The 17,536-nt window shown below is 38.9% G+C and overlaps 1 protein-coding gene across 1 annotated transcript in view; it reads left to right on the top strand.

Moving 5' to 3' along the window:
- The window catches only part of LOC131245655 (callose synthase 7), a 108,625-nt gene that overhangs the window by 51,647 nt on the left and 39,442 nt on the right, over positions 1 to 17,536 (top strand). Inside the window, exons 10-28 of the mRNA XM_058245251.1 lie at positions 7,741 to 7,875; positions 7,970 to 8,046; positions 8,133 to 8,214; positions 9,490 to 9,612; positions 9,700 to 9,817; positions 10,050 to 10,381; positions 10,471 to 10,523; positions 10,616 to 10,676; positions 11,236 to 11,317; positions 11,400 to 11,449; positions 11,538 to 11,624; positions 11,834 to 11,938; positions 12,158 to 12,249; positions 12,336 to 12,417; positions 12,533 to 12,696; positions 12,867 to 12,990; positions 13,104 to 13,222; positions 13,329 to 13,434; positions 13,515 to 13,666. Coding sequence (XP_058101234.1) covers positions 7,741 to 7,875; positions 7,970 to 8,046; positions 8,133 to 8,214; positions 9,490 to 9,612; positions 9,700 to 9,817; positions 10,050 to 10,381; positions 10,471 to 10,523; positions 10,616 to 10,676; positions 11,236 to 11,317; positions 11,400 to 11,449; positions 11,538 to 11,624; positions 11,834 to 11,938; positions 12,158 to 12,249; positions 12,336 to 12,417; positions 12,533 to 12,696; positions 12,867 to 12,990; positions 13,104 to 13,222; positions 13,329 to 13,434; positions 13,515 to 13,666 — 2,144 coding nt within the window. The remainder of the gene's footprint in view (positions 1 to 7,740; positions 7,876 to 7,969; positions 8,047 to 8,132; positions 8,215 to 9,489; positions 9,613 to 9,699; positions 9,818 to 10,049; positions 10,382 to 10,470; positions 10,524 to 10,615; positions 10,677 to 11,235; positions 11,318 to 11,399; positions 11,450 to 11,537; positions 11,625 to 11,833; positions 11,939 to 12,157; positions 12,250 to 12,335; positions 12,418 to 12,532; positions 12,697 to 12,866; positions 12,991 to 13,103; positions 13,223 to 13,328; positions 13,435 to 13,514; positions 13,667 to 17,536) is intronic.

Genomic DNA, 17,536 nt, shown 5'->3' with positions numbered 1-17,536 from the left:
CACCCACCTTCAAGATCCACCTTCCAATTCAAGTCATAGACTCCCTAGCTCCAAAGGTGGGATTCTAATGGTGGTGATGGTGTTAGGAAGGCTAGATTGGAAGGAAGAAGATGAGAAGCTTGCTGGATTTTTGGGAGGGAGGTGGACGTTCCACCCTTGCAAGAGAGAAAGAAGGAGAGAAATGAGAGAGAGAGAGAGAGAGAGAGAGAGAGAGAGAGAGATTTTCTAGCAATGAAATGATGAGTTTGTAAGAAAAAGAAATGATTACCTATGGGAGGAGAAACCAAAGTCATAGGTCAGGGTAGGCTTTCGGTGGTGTGTGGGGTTGGGTAGTGTTAACTATGGAGTTTTTGGGTGGTGTGTGTAGTGTTGCATTGGAACTTGTGCCAAGAGTGGGGTCACATGCACTACCCTAGGTGGGCCACAGAATCAAGGGCCATAGAATGAAATGTACATAACTTATGATCTATACATCAGATGGACACACAAGACGTGTCACCAGAACCGCAACGACGATGCGAACAAGATGACATAAGTTTCGGGTCGATCCGAGTAGGGTCAACGTGATTGGACTTAAGGATGATTGCAAACACTATCCGAGGGTCACGGGTCGCCGGAATTCGACCGGTAGGACCGCGGAGCCAAGGGAAATGAAATGCATATTTACACACACATGCACACACAGGAACTCGGGTTGGGTCTTACAACCATCACCCATGAAACATGGAATTACGTGTCGCCCCAAGGCCGCTACCGAAAACGCATTACGTCCACGAGATCGATTCGATCACTAGAAGAGGGATACCCAATATAGTACTTGCAAAATAAAAAAGAAAAGGAAATCCGGTGAATCATGGGAGTTCAGGAATATCAAGACACCAGCCTAAGCCTTTTAAAAATAGGTAGCACAAGGCCACTAACATAGAGAAGAGTGGCAATGGCCAACTCAGCAAAGGTAAAAGTGGCAATGGCCAATGTAATAAAGAGGAGAGTGATGATGGTCCACTCAATAAAAGAAGAGTAGCAATAGCTAACTCAACAAATAGACGAGTGGCAATGGCCAACTCAAATATGAGGAGAGTGGTAATAACCAACTCAATAAATTGATAAAGGCAAGGGCAGGGCTTGTATTCATTGCCCCATATAAATTCATAAAGATCGCTTGTAACAACATGACACTTATAATTTCAAAGGGGAAATAATTGATGGTAAAACATATAATTGCAGGAAGAATTCAAAGTAACACAAAGGCATGTTAAAGGCAAGATAGAAATAACACGAAGGCATGTTAAAGGTAGATAGAAATACGCAAGGCTTGTAAAGGTAAGATGGAATAACAGGATGGCATGTAAAGGTAAGGTAAATATAATGACTTAAATTAATGTAAGCCTAAAGGATAAAACCCTCACTCTCTGGATTGAATGGATCTTGGCGTGACCTCTTCCTTCTCTTTCCTTTTCTTTTTCCTTTCTTCCTTTCTCTTTCTTTCGTTCTTTCTTCCTCCTTCTCTTTCTCTTTTCTTTTCCTTTTCCTTTCTTTCTTTCTTCCTTCCTTTCTCCTTCTCTCCTTGCTGGACGGCTGCAATTCCAGCGAGTAGAGCTTCTCTCCCTGCTGCCGCTGGTGCTCTCTCTCTCTCTCTCTCTCTCTCCCCCCCCCCTTTACTATGATCTCATGACGGTGGGGTAGGAGGGTTTTTATAGGTGTGGAAGTTCTCGAAACTTCCGTGCGTAGCCCTTACGCAAGGCGTGTTGAGTTGTAACTTACATAGCTCCGTTCGCTGCGTAAGGAGTCGGTTGCATGAAGAACGATTCGGCCAGTGATCCATGTGCGTGGTATTTTCCCAAACGGCCTCTGTGGGTGCGGTCGAAAACTCCTACGGATGACCTTGAATGGTCTGGATTGCATGCGGGGTCGACCGGTTGATCATGGTGCTGTCTTTTTTCTTATGGTTTGTAGGTTTCCATGAGAACAGATTGTGTACGCAACTGTTTGCATGGGTCCTCACAGATCACCTGTTCTTGGTCGGGACCGAGAGCCCGACTTGATGAATGGTTTAGATTCCCCAGATTAGGAGAAATGGTGGCCCACTTGGATCGACAGTTTGCGGTTCGTCACAGCCTGTTGATCCACGACGGATTGCGCTTGCACGTGGGAGTCTGGCTAGCATGCAGAGAACCCTAGGGTCTGATCGGTTTTTCCTACTGGTTGTGATGAACGGTCCGGATCGTTCATAAAAATGACAATAATGGCCGTGGTCGGTTCCGGATTCTTGTGTATTTTGTCGGGTCATGGACTCCCTGATTGACTTCCAAGTATAGTGTGGTGCGGATGTTTGTGGCCTGTGTATGCACACGATTTATAGGTGGGGTCCGTGGGTGTTTTGGTGTAGATCCGTACCGTCTGTTGGCTTTGTCTGGCTGTTATTAGGGTCAGTGTTCGAAGCAAGCAGTGGTGCTAGCCCTAGATGGGCCATCCTGATTGAAAGTCTGTTAAATTGCCGATCTCGTTGATCCAACTGCCGAGTTCTTGTTTGTACGGTCAATGTTTACTAACTAAGTCTGTTTCGAGATTTTGCATGAAACAGATTAGGAGAACTATGTGATTTGGGATTTCTAGTCCACACTAGTGGCGTTTTCGTAATTATTACCAATCTAAGAGTTTTGTGAGATCTGATGGTTTCTCATATTTGTATGTACCTTCCTGTACGTTTTTTTTTACAAATAAACCCATTTCTGATTCTTTATAGTTAGAGAGCTATTGGTTGATCTTGTTTCAAGTCCAATGGTTAGATGACTTGGCTGAGAAAAGAAAACTTTTCCTAATAGTTAGCCTTCCATTTGGGAATTTGTCATAAGGTTAGATTAGTACCAGGCACATGTACGTGATAGGTTACGTCCTATGTTAACACTTAAGTATTCAGTTATTGAAATGTTCAGGGTGTTACAATAGGTTTTCTAGCCTTATAGCCACACACAACTTCAAAGGGACTCATGCCTATTGATTGAACTATTATATGCAAACTCGGGTACAGGTAATACTGCGTCCTCAGTCTTGGTATGGTCACTCACAAGACACTGTAACAGGTTCCCTAAACTCCTATTGACCACTTTTGTCTGACCGTCAGTCTGAGAACGGTATGCTGATGAAAATTGTAATCTTGTGCCCAGCATGTTCCAAAGTGTCTTAAAAAATTACTCATAAACCTCACATCTCTGTCAAACACGATGGGTTTTGGCAAACCATGTAAATGAACCACCTCCACAAAGAATAGATTCGTGATGTTGGAGGCATCGGACGACTTAAAGCATGGTAGGAAATGGGCCATTTTAGAAAAACGGTCCACTACCACGAAAATGGAATCGTACTTCTTGATTGTCTTGGGAAGCCCAAGCATGAAGTCCATATTGAGGTCTTGCCATGAAGCATGTGGCACTGACAAAGGTGTGTATAAATCTGTGTTTTGCCTCTTCTGCTTTGCCAACTGAAATCTTTGACGTTGCCCTATAATTTTGGCTACATCTCACTTGGGACTTGGCCAATAAAACTTGTTCTCTAGAAGGGCAATAGTCTTGTCACGACCGATAAAACCTGTTCTCTACAAGTGAAGCTCCCAAACATGGAATTCCCATAGGGATGTGCGGGGAACACAGAGTCTGTCTCCTTTGAATAGAAAGCTATCAATCAGGACAAACCCACTATCATTCCTCTAACCATTCAAAAGTGATGTATATACTTTCCTGAAGTCTGGACACGTGGGACATTCGTCCTTTAAACTCTCGAACCCAGTGACTTCATAAGGGATTAGCATTTCATAGGGAATTAGGGATTAGGGCTTGGGAAAATTTTAAAAGACTAGGGTTTGGAGGTGAATGGGAACTAGGGTTTAGGCTAGGGATAGGAAGAAGAATCGAAGAGAGGGAAGAAAGGAAGTTAGGTGGCTGGCCGTATGGTTGTACCGCCCTGTTCGTACGTGTGCGGCTTGATAGAAATGGGATGGGTTGGGTTTTGGTGGAGGGAGGGATAGGAGAAGATGGGTTTTGGTTTTGGTGGAGAAGAGTAAAGGGATTTAGGTTTGGAGAAGAAAAGAGGGATTTGAGAAGAAGATGAGGAAGACAAGGGAGAAGTACATTGTAAAAGAGAGATAAGAGATGAAAGATTAGGCTTCATACCTTGGCATCACACCATCAATTTCCATTCACAAGAGAATCCATTCATAGGAAGAAAAAGCTTCAAGTGAAGCAAAGAAATTTCGTTAAAAAAAAACCCATCTATAGGGCTGGCACAAAAGACTTTTTACAAAAAGACGCTCTCAGATACAATTTTCATCGTAAATACGCTCAATGAAATAAAAGTTGTTCCTAACACTCTAATCTCAACTAAATATCAAAATAAATCCAACATGACTAATTAACTAAATAAAAGAAATAAATCTAAACATCCTAAAGTCCACAATATCCAACCGTCCGATCAAAGTGTCCTCACGATCCAACCGTCCGATCGATGTGTCCTAGCAATCTAACGGTTCAAACTCCTCAATAAGCAACCCCACATGCATCTTCCTAGTGTAGGGTCTTCGAAGATGCACGATCATGCATGTGGGGTCTTTAATGTGGCCCACCTCGGCCCATGTAGTTGTCACCAAGCCAAAGTGAAACTGGAGATGATCTCCTCCTCTGGTATACTTTGTAAGGTGCTCAGATGTCCTCATCACCCCACCATCTTCATCTTTTGCATCAACCACCATCTTCTTTGACTACTGCCTCCATTGCCATCCATCTCCGTTGCCAGCAACGGTCTCATCATATCTAGCCTCCATCATCACCAAGCAGTTGCCATCATCATCTCATCGATGGCCTCACTGGTTTTTACAATAGCCATTATTGGTGTTGCAACCACTGTTGCCCACATCCATCCTTGCTTGGGATCACCACCATCCACTACCACAGGCTTCTTCGTTCCTTCTGTTGGAACTTGGAAGGTAAGGAGAGAAAGTAAAGAGGAAAGAAAAGATAAAAGAAATGGTGATTTGACCACAATATAACCATACTTGTGGTGCAAGTTTGATGCCATCAATCTTCACCATCAATACTCCAAAACCACCTAGACCGCCCATTACTTTGATATATCTTTGTTTTATATAGCTAGCACCGCAGGATTTGTTGGCAATCTGATTTTATCATCTTCATCCATTGCCATAATCTAGATTTGGCCATCGGTTCTCGACAAAATTTCTTAAAAACCTTTGTTGCACCAGATCTGTTAATCACACCTCCAATCATCTTCTCCATACACCTTTGAAGATGTATCTTTCCTGGGCCTTTTGACAAGTGTTTTTCACTTGTGCTAGGCGTTTGGACTGGACTTCTTATTATGTTGAGCTTTCGGAGTGGACTTGCTATTGTGAAGAGCTTTCAGACTAGACTTGTTGTTGTGCTGGGCTTTTGAATAAGACTTGTTATTGTTCCGGGCTGTCATCCTTATGGCCAAACCTGTTTTTTGCTTTACTGTTCGAACATTTAGAGCCTTCAGAAGAGCAACGATTGAACTCCCAACCACCGAAAGTGTGTATCCATTGGAAGAGTAATGGTTGAAATCCCTATCACTAAAAGTATCATTAGATCATTTGCCAGTCGCTAAAATTGCTAATGGTTCACATCCAAAAGGACATCAAAAGTGTTTGCTTACCTCATGCTACTTGTTGTTACGTTGCCACGTTATTGTTGAATTTTTCTTTTGCTTTTGAATAAATGTTAACCATACCTTTCAACCTCAAGTTTCTTTTCTTTAAAGCACCTTCAGTATGAGGGGTGATGTTAGAGTAAATTAGAATAATCTTACTAAATTAGGATATTTCCTTTTTTGTTAAGATGCATATCTATTAAGATCTCTACATATATCTCATAGATCTACTTCTATATATTCATGTTATTCTCAGCGAAATAAACAAGGTATAGTTTCCACAATATAGTCTCTTGTGATTTAATAAGTATCACATTTTTTCTTTACATTTCAACCTCAAGTTTCTTTTCTTTAAAACACCTTCAGTTTGAGGGGTGATGTTAGAGTAAATTAGAATAATCTTACTAAATTAGGATATTTCCGTTTTTGTTAAGATGCATATCTATTAAGATCTCTATCAAGGTATCCCTTATCGGTATCGGTTGGCGTAATGGTGCCCTTCGATACCGATACGGATACGGGGGTGTAGCGGCGATACGGGGGTGTAACGGTGCAAATTTTTTTTTTGCCTAAAAAATATGAAAAAATATGGATTAAATCCGGAATATTCTAAGCATTCCAAATATGCATTCATTTATAAATTGGAACATTTTTATGGTGGTGTAACAGTCTACTCTCTGGTGAGAAGTTGTATCAGACCATCTGATGAGTTTATGAACTAGATAACTTGAATTTGACTACAAAATTCATATATTTAATTTTCTCAATATATAATTTATATACTTAACAATTTGATATCATTTCTCCCAATAGTTCTTTAAAAAAATGAAATTAAATTCAGGTAGATGGCGTTGCCAATTTGGGGCTGACTTGGACGACCAATCCATGCCCCAAATCAGCCTCAAATTCATGCAATTTATTGGCATTATCCCACTTATGAATTGGTGGATATTTATTGGATAGTGAATCAATAAAAAAAATCAAAAGGCCCTATTTTAAAAAATAAGCGTCCACAAATTAACAATTAAAACTATTAAAACAATTTGATTTTGGCATTGTGAGTTAGCAACTATAGTTCATAATTTAATTGGTAAATTTTAAGTTAATACATGTCTCGTGTACAATTTTTTAAGGGCCCGAATTAGGCGGGACTCAGATTGTGAAGTGTAGCACATGAGTGTCAAAGTTTTTTGGGCCCCACCGTGATGAATGTGTTATATCCACACCGTCCATCCATTTTGCCAAATAATTTTAGGGCATGAGCCCAAAAATGAGGCAGATCCAAAGCTCAGGTGGACCGCACCATAAGAAACAACAATAATTAAACGTACACCATTAAAAATTTATTGGGGGCTACAAAAGTTTTAGATCAAGTTGACATGTGTGTTTTCCCTTCATCCACGTCAATGTGACCCAATTAACAGGTTAGATGGAAAATAAACATTACAGCAGACCCGTGTAACAAAACAGTGCACGTGCACTGTTCAGCGTGCACCGCAGAATAGAAAAAAAAGGAAAGAAAGTGCGTGGTTGTTTTACAGCCATGCAGTCCATTCCATTTTTGTTGCCGGAAATGAAAAAGAAGAGAGAGAGGGAAACCGAAAAGAAAAGAGGGAAAGAAGAGAGAGAGAGAGAGAGGAGAAGAAGAGAAAGAAAAAAAGTTTTTTTTTTCCTATTTTCTTTAGGCCCGTAACAGGTTACGGCATAGAATCGCCGGGGGGGGGGGGTCGCGTAACGGTATCGGCCGTTACCGTTACGTATCGGCCGATATGGCTGTATCATAACGGATACGGGACACCCTGATCTCTATAGATATCCCATAGATCTCCCACTTCTTCTATATATTCCTGTTATTCTCAGCGAAATAAGCAATGTACAATTTCCACAATGTAGTCTTTTTCCCCCCACAATGTAGTCTCTTGTGGTTTAACAAGTATCACATTTTATCTTTATGAAAAGCTTTCATGTCACCTTTGAGCCTTGTTAAGTATCTTAATTGATCTAGTTTTAAAATTTTGATGTATAAGAATTAATGTATATCTTCTGTTATTCCAAAATAAGATGGCAAAGGAGCTCCATGGAATTTTATATGGTAATGTACATCCGGTTAGTGGAGATCATATCCAAGCAGCACACCATGGCGAGGAATCATTTCTGCGAGAAGTTATAACTCCTATATATCAAGTCATGCTCAAGGTAGAATTCTTTCAAAGTCATTCTCTTTTCACCCATTCCATCTGCTTGCATTTCTTTAGTCTGCATTTGATATTGATATTTGTTGGTGAAAAAGGAAGCTCGAAGAAACAAGGGTGGCACTGCAAGCCATTCAAAATGGAGAAATTATGATGATTTAAATGAATATTTTTGGTATGAGTTTCTTGAAAATTATGTCATTTCTTCTATTATTCTTCCATGAGCAAATTCATAACAGCAAATTTTGTTCCTTTTTGCAGGACGAGAGAATGCTTTAAATTAGGGTGGCCAATGAATTACGAGGCAGATTTTTTTGTTGAGGAGGTGACCCATACAGATGAGGTTTACTCCCAAGCTTATTCTAATGATTAACTGAAAGGACTTATTTAATGTCATTCTCATGTCTAGCTCTGATGTCATGCTCAACTTGTCTCAGATGTGCTAAGCTGGAGTAGGTAGGACCTTTTATTATTTGTTTTCAAGTGGTGATAATGGTGTATGAGAAGAATAAGAACAGTGATGTATATAACTGTAACAGGCATATACTCTGACAATATGGTCTCTACAGGATCTAGGATACACACAGTACTGGATAAGATCTATTCACGCGAAAATAGAACCCAGATCATGTCAATGCTATTGTGCTGCTACTGTGCAGATATGGGTAGGATTATTGGCATCTGACAAGATCACAGTGTAAGTTTTAACAAACCCCAAGAAATAGGGTTCATTAATAAGTTTTAGAAAGTCTATATTTTTATATTATCTTTTGGTTACATAGTGGCTTCTCTAATGAGACCTTTGTGAGTCATATATATTTTATATCACAATTTATATAAACATTTTTATTGGGAGGTAAACATAAAAGTTGTGGTAAATATTTATTAATTTTATGTGAATTTTAGTTAGAAGTGAATGGAAAGAGCTAGAATTATCATGTTAGAATACCTAGATTGTCACCATTTGAATAAATCCAACAAGGATACTTACACTTCTAGAATAATTTATGCAACATCTGGATAGTATTCATGAGAGGAATAGTTTCGCTTTTTATACCTAACCAAGCAAACTTGGGAAATGTTTTCATAGTGCATGGCTTATTGGAGTTACTGTGTTTTGATTGTTGGCAGTGATGATTGTGGTTTGAAGAAAATCAGTCATCTGTGGCTCGAGTAGTTGGGTACTCTAAGATGGCATCATGATTTGTGTTGTGAATTGTGATTTCTGGTTTTATTTTCTACAAACGATATATCTTCAGTGTTAAATAGATACAATATATCTTCTGTGCTATTCCCAAATCATTTCCTAGCCAATTGCTTTAGAACGATCTATATGGTATGAGATTTGTCCACCCAACATTAGGTTTTTAGCCTTTTCAGTTTGCTTCCTTTCATTTGCAATGTATATCTTCTGCATTCACCGCGTTACAGTTTTGAAGATCATCTTATCATACAGTTTAAAAGATAAAGTTCAAATGTATATGCCATTTGTAATTCACTAATTCCGTTGTCTTAGGGGCATTTTTCCTGTTGATATACTTTATTCTTTCTGAATATAAGTTTTCTTATGCATAAAAAAATAAAAAAATATCATCCCACAATGTACACTTCCCTGCAGCATCGTCACCAAGTTGTAAGTGGCCGGACAAAGCCTAAAACTAATTTTGTCGAAGTCCGTACCTTTTGGCACCTTTTCAGAAGTTTTGATAGGATGTGGATATTCTTTATATTGGCTTTCCAGGTAATCTCTATTGTTCAATATTGATTATGTGGGTGTCAGCCTTTTCTACTGTAAACATGGTTGTAATCTCACTTATTTGGTTTGCAGGCTATGGTAATTATTGCATGGAGTCCTACTGGCTCTGTTATTGCCTTCTTTGATCCGGATGTATTTAAAGATGTTTTGAGCATCTTTATAACTGCTGCTTTACTCAATTTCCTGCAAGGTACAATGGTTTGATTTTTCTAAATTGCTTGGATTTTTGGATTCTCTTGTCAGTTATGTTGGCAATGCATGTCGACATCAGTTAGACAATATGTTTGTGTTTGCATTTTGTTTTGCACCTCATAGGTGTACAATATGACCATTGCATACACTGTAAATCAACGTGCCGGTTTCCATACTTATTTTTGTTGGCTGGTGATTTCTTTTATTTGATGCCATCTTTAATGGTGCAGCTACTCTGGATATTATTCTTAGCTGGAAAGCTTGGGGAAGCATGAAATATACCCAAATAATTCGGTATCTCCTGAAATTTGCAGTTGCAGCTGTATGGGTAATAGTCCTGCCTATTGGTTATTCTAGCTCTGTGCAGAATCCCACTGGACTTGTAAAATTTTTTAGCAACTGGGCCAGAAATTGGCAAAATCAGTCGTTGTATAGTTATGCAGTTGTAATATATATGATACCCAATGTATTGGCTGCCTTGTTATTCATGCTTCCTCCACTGCGAAGATCCATGGAGCGTTCAAACTGGCGGATTGTTATTCTTTTAATGTGGTGGGCTCAGGCAAGCATTTATTTGGGTTGATTTCTTTATGATGATTTTTTTTTTTTTTAGTCGGAGTGTTTTTTTACCTACATGTGTTTCAAAAACAGCCAAAGTTATATGTTGGAAGAGGCATGCATGAGGGCCTGTTCTCGCTTCTCAAGTAAGTATGCTAATATGCTTAGTTTTCAATGTCAGGAGCCACGTGCTTCTCTGATTAACCAGTTGCTATTTCAAATGCTCTTGATTCATCAGATATACTCTATTTTGGATCCTGCTGCTAATCAGCAAGCTAGCATTCAGCTACTATGTTGAGGTGATTTTATTTCTTCACTATCTCTTACTTGAATTTATCATCATCAGGGATTCAGATTAGTAATTGCTATGAATTAGAGATTATTAATGCATTAGATTTGCATTATATGGATATTTAATCTGTTGTTGAGAGATGCCATTGCAAGCAATCACAATCATACTGGCCTCGTTGACAGTGAAATAATCCCTACAGGTAGTGGTGTTATTTGTACTTGAGATGTTTTATTGGTAATTACGAAATATTGATATTCATAAAGAAAATCATCTTAGGGATGGAGGGATGCCCGAAAAATCAGATTGATCCAACCATGAAAATGGGATGCCCCACGTGAATGTGGAGTTTTTTGGGTGGTTGTTCATGGTTTTCTATGTGCGCCCCACCTGATAGTTGGATCGCCTTAATTTTGGGGCATCCCATTTTCATGGTGGGACAACCTTGCTGGATGTGCAAGATGTCATACAAACACCATGGTGGGCCCCACATGCTATTCTTCCCATTAACAATCTAATTAACCCATCTTAAATTTCTGATTTTCTGACGGTATTCTTCCTGTTAATAGATATTGCCTTTGATTGAGCCAACAAAGCTGATCATGGGAATGAGAATCACCAGCTATGAATGGCATGAATTTTTTCCTAATGGTATGATTTTCAGTTTTTGAAAGGTTTCTCTTTTTCTGTTTTGCATTGACCTGTATTGAGTGGCATGCTGTAAATGATACAGTTGAGCACAATATCGGTGTTGTTATTTCCATATGGGCCCCAATTGTCCTGGTAAGAAAACTTTAGGAGAACCTTTGACCTGGACTTTGAATCTCCTTTTGGAATTCTCAAATTTTCATGTGGTTCCTTTGGCATATAGGTGTATTTCATGGATGCACAGATATGGTATGCTATTTTCTCCACTATCGTTGGAGGCATTATTGGAGCCTTCAGCCACCTGGGTGAGGTTAGTGGCCATTTTTGTTCTAGTCCCGTTGGAAACTAGTTGCAAAGAGAATTTTAATGGCATTTAATGAGCCTAATGAATTCCATCAGTGTCCTACTTTTTGCAAAGAATCTGTTCAACAGCTTCTTATGTTGTACAATGAAGCAACCAGAAGGGTATTAGTTTTATGTCCATTATGACCATCAGTTATGCCTCCTGATTTTACACAGATTCGGACGCTCGGGATGCTACGCTCCAGATTTGAAGCCGTGCCAAATGCTTTTAGTGAACGACTAGTGCCATCCTCTAAAGAGGGATCCAGAAGGAATCATACCGTAATGCTTCTTTTGTGGTTATTTTGAACTTGAAATGGTTGAACTTACTGATGGGAACATGTCTTGATGACGTTGACTACTCTTTATATGTGAATTTATCTGTACAGTTGTGCAGATGTGTTTTACACTGGGAAAAATAATACAAGACAATCATCATATGCATGCTAGGATGCTAAAAGATTAATTCTCTTTTTCCTAAAAGTGCGGGTTCTGAATCAGGAGGAGGACGAACGGAAGAACATTGCAAAGTTCTCTCAGGTGTGGAATGGGTTCATCAGTAGTATGCGGGAGGAGGACTTGATCAGCAATAAGTTGAGACCACTACTTAAAAACTTCAAAAGTCAACAGCCTTCTACTATATTCCGTCATTATCTCTGTTATTTTCTGCATTGTTCAGGGAGAAGGATCTGCTGCTTGTACCATATTCTTCAGGTGATGTATCTGTTGTTCAGTGGCCTCCTTTCCTGCTTGCAAGTAAGGTACCCATCATCTCTCATTTCTCATATTTATCCAAGCAGTCAATATTTTTATCCCGTGTTTGACCTCAAGTGTTCTACTATTGCATTAACCTGCATCCGTCCTTATTGATAACAGATACCGATAGCATTGGACATGGCAAAAGATTTCCGGGGGAGAGAGGATGCAGATTTATTTAGAAAGATAAAAATCGATGATTACATGTATTCTGCCGTGATAGAATTCTATGAGACGCTGAGAGATATACTTCTGGGCCTTTGGGATGATGAAGAGGATAAATTGTGAGGAAAACTTTATTTATTAATGTTTCCTGCATATTTTTAGATAGTAAAACTATGGTACCTTTGTCCTTATATTGCACTTCTTTATCTATAGCTATGTCTTGTTTTGTTCTAGGTGTATATCTATTTGCAATTACATGAAAATTTTCCATTTGATGCTTACTGTCCAGGGTTGTCCATCAAATATGTCGAGAGGTCAAAAATAGCATAGGGCAGAGCAGATTTCTGAGTGAGTTCAGGATGAGTGAACTGCCTCAGCTCAGCAGTAAGTTGGAGAAGCTTCTAAACTTTTTGGTAATCTTCTCACTTCAGATATCCACATTTAAAAATGTCTTAGGCACTGACCTACAGGGGGAAGGTCTAGATTTATTGTTATCATCTGCAAACTGAGTTCCTTGTGTTGACAGAAACCTGATTATGTAGACGATCTTGAGGCAAATCTTGAGGCAAATAAGCCACACATCATCAACGTCCTTCAGGATATAATGGAGATCATCATACATGATGTTATGGTTAAGGGCGATGTGTAAGATGATTTTTAAATGATCTTCTTACTTCTTTTTAAATGAGACTCTTACTGCCCACATAGTGACCCCCTATAACTTTCATACCCAATATTGTTTCCTTTATAGAATTGAGACATATCAACATAGACATCAAAATCAGGATGACAAAACCAGACCAAAGTTTTCAACTTTGAACCTCAGCCTTGTGAAAAGTAGATCTTGGCGTGAGAAGGTACTTCCTTTTTTTATTGGTTTTGTTTGAATCATTGGATTTCGTTCTCTATTATTGGCTTATATTCATTTTTCTTGCAGGTTGTTAGGCTTCATTTGCTATTAACTGTGAAGGAGTCTGCAATAAACATACCCATGAATTTGGATGCTCGCCGCCGCATTACTTTCTTTACGAACTCTTTGTTTATGAACATGCCGAGTGCTCCAAAAGTCCGTGACATGTTATCTTTCAGGTTCGATCTTCAACATGCATCTCTTAGTTTCTCCTCTGAATCAGCTTTGTGCTGGCTGTCCATTAACTTGTTGGAAGTTTATTTTTTATACCCCCAACCATTTTGAATGGCATGCTACAATTCAGGTACTCATACCCAATGTTGTCAAATAGCATATGCGATTATATGCGATCAGCATATGCTGTTCGCATATGCGATCGCACAATCGCATATGCCATGGCATATTTTTTATAAAATAATAAAAAATTTAAAAAAAAAATGAAAAAATTCTTTAAAAAAAAAAGGAAAACTTGCCTAATTAGTACACATGATTGGATTGGGTTATTTTACTTATTTTATTATAGTTTGAGTGTTTCATTAAGTTATATATTTAATTACTTATATTATATTATATAAATTTTAACAAAACAATCAAGCTACATTAAAAGAGAACTAATTATTATAAACTTTGAACAAAGAAATTTTACTGATAAATGGATAACTTGAAACAACTTACAAGTTATAATTTTCAACTTAATTTGCAAAAAGCAAGCACAACTTATAAAATACAAAAAATAAACATACTTGAAATAATTGTAGAGAGATTAGAGTAAGAGATTTAGAGCTTTGGAGTAAAGAATAGTGAAAATGGAGGGGATACGAGTGCCTATTTATAGGCAAAAGTTCTCTAAATTGTCAAAAAAATAAAAAATAAAAAATTGCTTCCACTATGGCTATTAGGAAATATGCGATCGCATATGCAGAATGCGATCGCATATTGGTCGCATATAAAAGTATGCCATGGGATACTTGCCAGGATCGCATATGCCATATGGCATATGCGATTTGATCCACAGTATGCGCATATGCGATTGCATTTGACAACAATGCTCATACCTAGAGAAAACCAACCTCTAAGAAAGAGAGTACATGAATGTGATTTGTGAAATTTAAAATGCTTAAGACTACCATTTTTTCAAAACATTAACGGTCTGTTTGGATTCGCGTATAGGATTGTATTGCATTGTAAATTCAATATGGCAGATGTACAATGGAGGATGTACACTGTATCGAGTGCCCTTTCCAAGTTCGATCCGATTGTTTGGGAAGGACTAGCTTTGCATATGTATTCAGGGGATGTATGCATGGTCAATGTTTGGATTGGAAATCTTCTATGTGGACCTTGGCTTCACCACTTACATTCATTACACCATTCAGCACAGGTCATGTCTATGTGGGCCCCATCACAGTATATGGATTTCATCCAAACCGTCAATCAAAGTATCCATGAATGAAAGGAGGGATACGATCCATTAAGAAGAAGGATCAGCTCTTGTCCCAGAATCTATGTTGGGAAGAGAAAAAATTACCTTCTTTCACTTCTGCCTAACATATGGTATGAAATTTTAGTTTGTAACAGAAACCATGCTTATGGAATGATGGCCATAATATGAGGACACCCCACCTTCCACGTACGCGAAGAAGACGAAGCAAGAATTAGCGTCTACGTCTAAGATGTGGCTGTAAACCCATCCATTCCTTTGGCGAATGGGTTGAAAATAATGGAGAGGGAGAAGGATGGCGCAAGAAGATGAGATGGACGCGTGAAGCACGGTGAGATTTGAGAGACTTCTCTATTGTGAGAGGCGGTACAGTGCAATTACATCGCTGCACTGCCCGATGTTTAGTTGATGTACTATCAAACTGCATGTCCACCCTTACTTGGTTCGGCGATGTATTCACATGCCACGTACTGAATCGGATTTCAAATCCAATTCAAACGCAGTATATCGTATTTATTTAACTTAAAACAATACAGTACGTCGGATCTGGGCGATCCAAATAGACCCTAAAGTATTATAAATGATTAAAAAAATGTAGATTTTGAATATTAATAACAGAAGGTCTAATAATATCATTAATCTGAAAATACCAAACCAGTCATCCATTTGTGCAATTGGATATGAATACAAGGAAATGAATGAAAGATTGTCAAAGCAGAGAAGCCAATTGCATAACTAAAACAAATTAGATATCAAGTTCACAGTCTTTAAAAGTACAAAGAATTAATTTGTGAACCATTGAAGATACACACTATGGGATTACATGTTTCTTTCTTTCTTTCTATTTTTTTGCTGAACATGATGAGAAAATGCAATCAACAAGAAATTATCTGGAGGTCCACAATCAAAAGTTTTGTGAAGGTAAGATGGATATGATTGATCTACAGAAGTACTGTCTCTTTAGGGTATTCTGGTCAATCATTAGAGCCCTTTTACCACCGCAGCTTTTAATGTTTTACAGCTAAGTGAAATAACTAAAATGTTTTATAAAATCTTCGTAAACTTTTCTTTCATAGTACCAAAACACAGGATGAGAAGCCCTAGAATATCAGAGTATTTTCCATCATCGAAGAATGTGCTGTAGTCTGTGAAAGTTCCTCTGCATGATCTATCATGTGGTTCCCATTTTTCTTATTTCTCTTTCCTTTGTTTCATGATCCAATGTCTATTCTTCTCATGCTTTTGCTCTTTTAGATTGGTATCGGTAATTTGTTAAGAATCGAAAGGAACACCAAGACAATTGTGCAATACTTTTTGTTACGACTCCATTCATTCTGTAACTCCATTCCCTTTTGCAACGGCATTTGTATGCAAAATTTACCACCTCTTTCATCTCCTCGTTCTATCATGGTCATCGGTAATGCTTTCATGATTCCCTGTGTCTTTACATATCACATTTATCTACCCATAGATGTTTTGCACACATGAAGAGGTAGATGTAGTTTCTGATATATAGGAAAACCATGGTTTAGAGTGATGATTTATATGTGGCCATTTTCCTTTTTCTCAAGATCTGCTCCTTTTTACAGTTGCCTCTAATTTTCTATTCTTAGTAAACTTAAGTGTTGTTGGCATGAAGAGGCTATGGGAACCATTTAATGAAACACAATTCTGGAATTAGATCCCATAAACACTATCCACCACAAGCTTCTGTAGGTATATTTCGTGATGGGGACATCACACACGCACGCACACTCACGCCAGAAGGAGGGCCCCACCGTCGATCTGGATCGATGACGATGTCTAGGGAGGGCGTCCTAGTTAGAAGACGGAGTTTGGTTCATTGAAGTGGGCCCGATAGTTAAGTAAAGCCCATCATGGGATCTCATAATCGGGGCCCCGCTAGTTGGATTAAGTTCATATTTTAGGTTTTGCTTATTTATGTTATTTAGAACTTCATGCACGCTTTAGATTTCTTTGATTGGTTTTTATTTTGGTTTACTTCATTGCCAAGTAATAGGTTATGCACATGGCGCGAGTTTTGGGGTATAGGGTTTTCCTATAAATAGGCACCCCTTGTACTTCTTTTGATCAATTGAAGTTGAATAAAAATTCCTGCGTGTTTTTTTTTTCTACTCTGAGTTTTTAAGTTGTGGAAAAATTCAAAGTGGGTGCGAAACCCTCCCTTTTCAAAGGGGTAACTACTGTGGTGCGAAGCCACATCTATCTCAATCTGCCCCCATCTTCTTCCATCCATATCTCTCACTTTCTACAATCATCCTTGCTTCAAATCCGCTTGTTTTTGCAGCCGTCCTCCTCCCTACAACCAGTTTCCAGAATCTGGCCTTGTAGGAGGGCTGAAACTTCGATGGAGCACTGCGCCCTGACCGCACATTGGATTGCGACGAGATTTGGAGGGTTTGAAGTCTCCCCTGGCCGACCAAGGTCAAGGAAGCAGTTTGGGGATTCGGGCCCCCATCGCACGTGCGGCCAGCCACCTGTGCACGTGTGTCAGGCCCTAGCCCGCTGTCCGCACGCGGGAGCTGGCCCAGGTTCAGGTTTTTTCCTTCCTATTTTCCCTTTTCATACCTGTTTTCATAACCCTAAC

Source organism: Magnolia sinica, chromosome 5 (assembly GCF_029962835.1).
Source record: "Magnolia sinica isolate HGM2019 chromosome 5, MsV1, whole genome shotgun sequence".
NCBI classification, from domain to species: domain Eukaryota; kingdom Viridiplantae; phylum Streptophyta; class Magnoliopsida; order Magnoliales; family Magnoliaceae; genus Magnolia; species Magnolia sinica.
This window is presented reverse-complemented; position numbering and strand designations above follow the sequence as displayed.